The sequence below is a fragment of the Tarenaya hassleriana genome, unplaced genomic scaffold, assembly GCF_000463585.1.
Source record: "Tarenaya hassleriana unplaced genomic scaffold, ASM46358v1 Cleome4, whole genome shotgun sequence".
Lineage (NCBI taxonomy): Eukaryota > Viridiplantae > Streptophyta > Magnoliopsida > Brassicales > Cleomaceae > Tarenaya > Tarenaya hassleriana.
This window is the reverse complement of record NW_010966881.1, coordinates 330,782-339,637: the sequence shown is the minus strand read 5'-3', so window position 1 is coordinate 339,637 and position 8,856 is coordinate 330,782. Positions and strand designations below refer to the sequence as shown.

Here is an 8,856-nt window from a genome sequence, read left to right as displayed (position 1 = left end):
CTTTCCCTATCGGCCTTGCCTACCGCTCCCTCGACCTTAGGTTTCACATGATGCTACATCATTGACCGAGTACCCGCCCCTCAAGAAACCAACACCGACATTGAAACCCGAGGGGGCATGATCGAGAGTCCGCGAAAAACCCGAGGGGCATTATTGAGAATGCCCGGGAAAAAAAACATGGGTACCCGTCCACGCCCTCCCTCCCCGAGTTCCAACTTCCAAGTATCCTAAACATTGCTGCTCAGAAAGGTGATACACTAATATCTATGGAGAACGGACATGAGGACACGATGTATACGACCAGATTGAGAATCCGACCAGAGAGCAATAGCCATACATAAAACAGAAACCTGAAGCAAAACCCATAAATTTGATTCGGTCCGTCGCCACCATTAATGCGATTAAGTCTCAAAAGGTGCAGAGAAGAAATTCAAAATACAAAACACTACTTAGATCTCTGTCTCATCTTTCTTCTCTTTCTCTTCAACCTCCTCATACGCTTCTTCTTCCACTAGTACAACCAACACAACACAAAAAATAACTCACCAAGCGACAGAAAAAACGCCGATTTTTTTTCAGAAACACACCACAGTACGATTCAGACAAACTCCAACCCAGCAGAGAAGTAAAACCGAAAACTCACCTTGGCTCTCATGGTGGATTCGCAGAAGCAGCTCTCAGTGCCGGAACCCTAACCAGTCAGAGGAAAGTGACCGCCGCCGAGGAAGATGATCTTATCGAACGCTTATGCAACCGTATAAATGGTGGCAAAACCCTAGAAAAAGGATTAGTCTCTCCAGCAGTATTTTGGGCCGAGCTCCTGAGGAAACCCAATAAAAGCCCAAATTATTGAAATGAAAAGCCTGGAAGAAATTAGAGATTATAAATTAGAAACTGCATTGGATATATATTGCTACTTTTGTGTTACTTTTTTATAGTTAATTATGTGTCATCTTTTTAAAAATATTAAATCTTTCTGCTTAAATTTGATTGGAGAGTGTAAATTAAGAAAGAAAATTTAAGATATAATTAAAAAAATATGAAAAATAAAATCTGTACGTCAATTCATTCATTCATTTCCCATTCCGTGTACCAATAAATATCTTCGCGGAACAAAATACAGAAGGAAGAGTTCTATAAAACCACGTCATCTGCATGAACAACGGAACAAAAGTGTCGAGCTCACGACGATGTCGTTTCGTCTCATTCCGCGGCTACAGACACGGACGAGTCGACTCGGACAGAGACTCGGCAGATCGGACAGCTCGACTCGCTCCTCAGCCACCGATCCACGCACTCGCAGTGGTAACAATGGCGGCACTGCGGCAACACCTTCACCTTATCCCCGTCCTCGAATCCGCCGAGACAGATACAACACTCACTCTCCTCCTCCGCCGGTTCTCTCCGGCAGAGCACCACCGGCAAACTCCGGATCTCCGCCGGGTCAAGTCCGCAGGATGAGAAGCGCGAGATGGGAAGCGGCGGCGGCGCATGGGCCTGGGGGAGACGGAGGAGGCAGATGCGGCGGATGTAGAGGGAGAGGAAGACGAGGAGGAGGGCTGTGGAGAAGAGAACGAGGGCGTAGAAGAGGGTCCGGCCGTGGATCTGGAAGTTCCGGTCGTCGTACTCGGTCTTGTGCCAGTACAAAACCGTCGATGCTTGCTGAGGCAACGGCGGAGATGACGTCATTTCCCGGTGGGGCTGTAAGACCGATGTGTTTGGCGCGCGCGATATATGTATATATATAGTGCTCTTGCAAAAAAAAATATCAGGGAAGAATATCTAAGAGCTTCTACTACTAGTCAATTTTGGAAGACGGTCCACGACATTATATGTTCTGAAATTGGTTATAAATTACTTCAATCAATTTGTACACCAGTAAGACTTAAAATCATCCATGAAAAGCCAAAAGATGGAATATTTTCCCAAAACTTGTGGATATATATACACACATATATATTATATTCGGTGCAGAGATTGAAGGCGACAAGACCGGAGGTGCAGAACTCGAGCCAAGACCGGGTTCAATTTGGTTTTCAATTTCAAACCTTAACCGAAAAGCCGGTTTGATTAACCGATATCGGTCTCAATTTGAGAGAGATAACGTTGACTAACGGGGCCGTTAAGGATCCCTTGGAAAATGGAGCGGTTATGGAGACGGCGAAGAAACTTAATCGCCGTTGGGAGTTGCGTTAACGCATTACGGTTGCTGATGTCACCGCCGGTCACCAATGTCAGACCACTTAACACCCTTCCATTTTCTCCCTATCACCATCCGATTCTATCCACCTCATGATCATCCCCTCTCCTTATCCTACGCCCTCCTCCTATGGTGCGCACGTTAGCACCACCTCCTCCTTTTCCGTTGTCGATGGAGATGACTCCTCCGCCACCGTCTCAGCCGACGCCGACTCCACCGTCCCAGCCGCAGAGTGACGGGTCCCACCATCCGTCGGCGGGACGAGAGGACTGGTGGAGCGAGGACGCGACGGCTACGTTGATCGAGGCTTGGGGCGACCGATACGTGAAGCTCAACCGCGGGAATCTCCGACAGAGCGATTGGAAGGAGGTCACAGAAGCAGTCAACTCGCGTCATGGGAGCGGCAAACCGAAGTCCGATGTTCAATGCAAGAACCGTATAGACACGCTGAAGAAGAAGTACAAGACGGAGAAAGGCAAGTCGTCATCGTCGTCATGGCGTTTCTTCCCCCGCCTCGATACCCTGATCGGACCGGTGTTGAAGAAGTCCTCCGCCTCAGCTGGAGCCGGCGGTGGAGCTGTCAAGTCGGCGCCGGTGAATCCCAACCTAAATCCGACCGGATCGAAGTCGACAGGAAGTTTCCTTAACGATGACGATGATGACGATGACGACGAAGACGACGACGAGACCGGAGATTGGGGGTTTGTGGCGAGGAAGCAGCATCGAGTAGAGGACGTAGATCCAAGCGAAGGATCGACGTGCAATTCAGGGAAGCTTACGAGAGGATCGAAGGTGTGAAGCAGCAGATGATTATTGAATTGGAGAAGCAACGAATGGAGATTACAAAGGAGCTAGAGTTACAACGAATGAACATGTTGATGGAGATGCAATTGGAGTTTGAGAAATCGAAGCACAGGAAACATGAAACTGGTTCAGGTAAATCACATGGTCTCTCTCTGGATCTTTCATCAATAATCAGGTTTCATACATTTGGGTTGCCCTAAATTTTCTCAAGACTCTATGGAATGTCATGTCCTCTGATATATCCCTTTGCAAAAAACCATTGGTTTGGTTACTGTCTCTGTGTTTTGCATCTTCAAGTTCCTGCTCTGAGATTAGATAAAGCTCCAAGCTTTGGGATAACTATTGTCCAAATAACTGAGCTTCTATTCGCTTCTGCAGATACCATATGCCCAGGAGCAAAAGCCTACTTAGTATTGTCTTGCTTTGGTTTTGTGGTTAATGTTTTTGGGGGTGTCGAAATGGATGGAGTCAGAAGCATGTCATATTTCCAAACATTGTTGTATTTATGTAGATTTTATCGTATGAACTCTTGTAGTATCTGAGATGTTAATATTTACATTGTGAAGTATTAATGTGTGATGGTTTGTGTATGAATTTCACCGGTTCCCAAGAGGGTCTCATCGCCCTTTGCTCTTATATATGATCTTGTATGGTTTGTTTTTGGCTTAATCAGATTTCATGAAGTGACCGACTTGAGCAGACCTCGAGAGGATTCTTGTCGTGTCTCAAGGTAAAGTACGTTGTCCCAAAAGTTTGACGTTTTCCCGGTGATTGGCTCCGTGTTTGTCACGAGGTGGGTGAGGTTTTGAAGCTTTCATGTTCTAATTCTATACAGTCGTGCATGATTACACCCGGTTCGGGTTACCGTCATCTGGCATCTGAAGCAAGGTCGGGTTTTCATCTTTGTTGAATCTCTGCTCGTCCAATATCCGTTTTCGAGGATAGGATTGGATTGGATATCAACTTTTAAATTTTACTTGTCTAGTCTAGTTTGATGGTTAAAATAAAAGGGCCAAAAAGATATATGCAAAAGTGTGTGTGTATATATACAGAGGATAGTGAAGTAGTAGTGAAAGTGAAGATGAAAATACCTTTGAAAAGAAAACTGAGAAGAAGCCAAACCAACACACCCACCACATTGTTTGCTTTGGCCTGTTTTTTTTATTTCCTCCATTTGAGCATATCATAATATCATCTCTCCATTCTTTTGATTCTTTGCCTATCCTCAGAGTCAACTAATTTGAAAAAACAAATTAAGCATTTGTCCATTCTCTTTCATAATCCATCCAGGGGTGGACAAAAAACGTAGGTCGGATATCCGAAATTTTGAATATTTAAACCAATGAGATATGAGATCAGATAATGATATTAGAATATCTGAATTTTTGAGTTTGGATATTTTTAAATTTCTAGGTATTCGATCTGTGTCCATCCCTAATCCAAAACATGGTATATAAGGAAAAAAAAACTTCAATCTATGATTGGAGAATGCCCCTTTCTGTATAAATTGAGAGTTTTCTCCTCTCTTTAGTTTAGGATTTCGTCTGAAAACTATAAAAAAAAAAAAAACAAACCAATGACTCATTGAATTTTCGTGACATGTGGTATTGGGCCAAGATGGAGTCGATAACACAAATGGCGCACCTTATTTTGTCTTCTTAACCTTGCTGCCAACCATGTGGATGAAATGATACATTTGGAAACCTTTTATATATGTGTATGAGTATATATATGTACATATGTGTTGTATATATATGTCTTTTTTTAAATTTTGGTTGCAAGTTTTTTTTTTTTATGATGTGAACGAAATTAGCGACGTGACAATTGATGTGGACTAAGTATCAATCCTCTTGTTTGCCACGTCATCATTCCGATGTGTCATATAAGACGTTGCTTATTGGATATTTTAGTCAACGCCGATCAACGACTGATGTAATATTATTGTTTTTGATAACTTCGGAATTTTCTATTATTATAGTATTTTATCGGAATTTAACATATCCATGGTTTAATATATAGCTTTTTTTTTATAAGTTCCGTTTTTTATGGAATTTTATCAAAATAGAAATATAAATGTATGGAGCAAATTTTGGTTTAACTATCGTATTGGTTATTAATATATGTGATAAAATCTTAAACAACTCTTAATATGAAAACAAGAAGAGTTTCGTTAATTTTTTTTATTATACTACACAATTCATATTTAATTTCCTTTATATTTCATATCCATAGATCCAAAATACAACAGTGGTATAACCTTAGTTCTAAACGCAGTTTTGATATTTATTATTTAGAGATGCGGGAACTACGAGCCTAAAACGATATCCAAATTTTGCATTGTATAATATTAAGCTTATGAATACAAATCTATGATTTTAGATAGACATGTCAAAATGGGACGGGTTATATGGGTTGACCTAACCCGACCCACATATAAATCCAAATGGGTTAGTCTATTTGACTAAAATTTTAAAAAGGAGATTCACATATTAAATATTGAACTTTAACCAAATTTTTAAATTAAATACTCAATTATCTCATTTCCAAATTAAATACTCAACTATATTTAAATTGACAAATAAAAACCAAACTTTTCAATTTTTAACATATATCTAAGAGATAATCCCAAAAAAATCCTGTACTTTTTTTCGTCGCAATTTAAACCCTATACTTTTTTTATCCAAAAAACCCTATACTTTTCAAAATTTTAAAAATTATACACATTCATATACACATATTAATTATTATAAGCACAAAATTAATTACACATTTATTTTCCATAAAATTAATTACACATTTATTTTATATATTTATATGTATATATATGTTTTATATATATATATGTGTGATATATGTATTTTTTTCTAAAAATCATTATATATATAAGAAACTATTTATTATTTGTATATTGTTTTATATATAAAAAACTATTTTCCAAGAACATGTTTTTTTGGACAATTGAACTCATAATAAATAGTTTCTTATATATAATGATTTTAAGAAAAAAATACATATATCACACATATATATAAAATATATATATACATATAAATATATAAAATAAATGTGTAATTAATTTTGTGGAAAATAAATGTGTAATTAATTTTGTACTAATTAATATATGTATATGAATGTGTATAATTTTTAAAATTTTGAAAAGTATAGGGTTTTTTGGATAAAAAAAAAGTATAGGGTTTAAATTGTGACGGAAAAAAGTACAGAGTTTTTTTTGGGATTATTCCTTAGATATATGTTAAAATTTGAAAAGTTTGGTTTTTATTTGTCAGTTTAAATATAGTTGAGTATTTAATTTGGAAAATGAGATAATTGAGTATTTAATTTGGAAATTTGGTTAAAGTTCAATATTTAATATGTGAATCTCCCATTTTAAAATGAGTTAAATGAGTTTTGGCCCATTAAATTCATAACCCATTAAATTCATTATATATTTAGTTAATATTAAATTCATTTAGTAACTAATAAAAATTGTTAAATTTAGCTATATAAATATTAACATATAGATATTTATATATATATATATATAAATTGAATCGAAATATTTGGTGTCGTTTTCGAATCGAATCATACCGAAAAAATCGGTACTATTTTCGAATCGAAATGGACCGAAAAATTCGGTGTCGTTTTCGAATCAAATCGTACCCAAAAATTCGGTATCGTTTCGAATGAAATCATACCAAAATATTCGAAACGTATCAAAAACTCGATACCTCTCCGAATCGAATTGTATTAGAAAAACTCGATGTCATTTTCGAATCGAATCGTGCCGAAAAATTTGAATCGTATAAAAAAATTCGATACCGCTCCGAATCGAATCGTACCGAAAAATTCGTTATCATTTTCGAATCGAATCGTACCAAAAAATTCGAATCGTATCGAAAAACTCGATATCATTCCGAATCGCATCGTACCAAAAAATTCAGGGTCATTTACGAATCGAATCGTGCCGAAAAATTCGAATTATATAATAAAATTCAATACCGTTTCGAATCGAATCGTACCGAAAAACTCGAATAATACCGAAAAACTCAGCACCATTTTCGAATCGAATCGTATTAAAAAAAGTCGGTGTCGTTTTCGGACCGAACTGTTCAAAAAATGTAAACGGCAATATTTCTAAAACTTCGAATCGAATTGGATTTTTAAAAACTCGAAAAAATCTGATTTTTTAAAGAAAATTTACAAAATTTTTTCCATCAACTAGCGAGTATAATATAATATCTAATTTTTTATATATATTTTTTAATCGAATAAACCAAAATGATTATTAAAATTTCAATCCCTAGTTTATATGAATATACATATTAATAGTTATATATATATATAAATATATATAAGTAGTGTATGAATATATATATAACTTTATATGGTTTATATGGGTTTAATGGGCCGATCCAATCCAATCTATTGTTATTAACGGGTCGAGCCAATCCAACCTATTTATCTTTGAAATCTAAATGGGTTGGACCCAAATGGATTGGGTCAATCCAATGACATCTCTAATTTTAGATTTTCTAAATATCTTCTATAAACCAAAAAAGCCAAAAACTATTATTTTGATTTTTTTAAAGAAAAATTGGAAGATTGATGTCTGAACTTTGTTACACTTCCCTAAATAAAACATGAATTTTACTTTTTACTTTTTAAAACCGACCCTTATATTTAGTACTAAGATTAAAGATTGATATTTCAAGTTTCTCTCAAATTATAAAAAAAAACTGTATCTATTGTTTTGATTTTGTTCATATATATTTTGATATTTTCTTTAATTCATTTTCTATACAGGATGTATATCTCATAAAAAATGGTACCAATTGAATTTAGTATATAATTATATATTATTAAAGCCAATTATATATATATATATATATACACACACCAAACGAAAAAAAAAACAACCTTTAAGATGATTAAGATACAATAAAATACGAACTTTTATAAGAAAAAAAAAGGAAGGGTTAACTGTACATACCAAGACAAGCTTTGGCAAAGTTCACATTCTTATCACTGGTTTGAAATTCAAGTTTTCTTTAAAAAAATGCAAATTCAACATTTTATTCTTTTTTAGAAATAAAAGGCTCAAGTTGTGGTTTGTTGTGTCATTTTCCTCCATATATATATATTGGCACGTTTTTCCAGCTAGAAATTGTAATTTTAATTGCATGTCCTTTTAGAATTAGTTAATAAAATTCAAATTGAACAAAAAAATAGCCAAATTGAATAGTGGACCAAAATTAATTTGGATTAAATAAATAACCACTGGGTGGTGGTTTCAATTTAATAAACACTTTGGGGCTATTATATTATATCAAAATAATATAATATCCACTTGACAAACCTCAGCCAATAAAAAAATCAAGTTGGCATTGGTTTAATTAAATGTCATTTTCCAGCTTCATATATAATTATCAAATTAAACTCAGAACTTATATATTTTATTTGATATATTATTGGGTGTGTATATATATATATATACTGTTGTCTCTGAACGAAAAATAGTTAACAAAGGACAATTGCAATTGCAACATTAAAATGTGTTTAGTCGTATACATACATAGATATATGTATGTATGTATGTATATATACACGAAAGTTTCGGTCCAATCAACTATTGAACGTTGAGAGCATTTGGTCGTCCAATGATTTGACCTATCTACAAGTTTTGGAATAAATTGGAAGCTATTAACTATGTTCATAAGAATCAAAGTTATACTATTTTGATGAATTCAATCGAATTCGTATTATTTTTTTTATCATATTATACTGTGTGCATTATATATACATATATATATATATATATATATATATATATATATATATATTACCTAATCTTT

General features: G+C 35.2%; 1 protein-coding gene and 1 pseudogene across 1 annotated transcript; one reads left to right on the top strand and one right to left on the bottom strand.

Annotated features, from left to right (window-relative positions):
• Positions 1–319: 319 nt before the first annotated feature.
• On the bottom strand, positions 320–1,812 carry LOC104823183 (RING-H2 finger protein ATL66-like). Its single transcript, XM_010554621.1, has 2 exons — positions 644–1,812; positions 320–511 (listed from the first exon to the last, which is right to left on the bottom strand). Exon 1 carries the CDS (start codon positions 1,687–1,689, stop codon positions 1,204–1,206), a length of 486 nt encoding a protein of 161 aa, XP_010552923.1. The 5' UTR covers positions 1,690–1,812; the 3' UTR covers positions 320–511; positions 644–1,203.
• A 194-nt stretch (positions 1,813–2,006) lies between these two features.
• LOC104823182 lies at positions 2,007–3,728 on the top strand (annotated as a pseudogene).
• The last annotated feature ends 5,128 nt before the right edge of the window (positions 3,729–8,856 follow it).

Bases quoted from the DNA above. Each gene is read 5' to 3' on its own strand.
- LOC104823183 (XM_010554621.1), bottom strand. From the start codon at position 1,689: ATGACGTCATCTCCGCCGTTGCCTCAGCAAGCATCGACGGTTTTGTAC.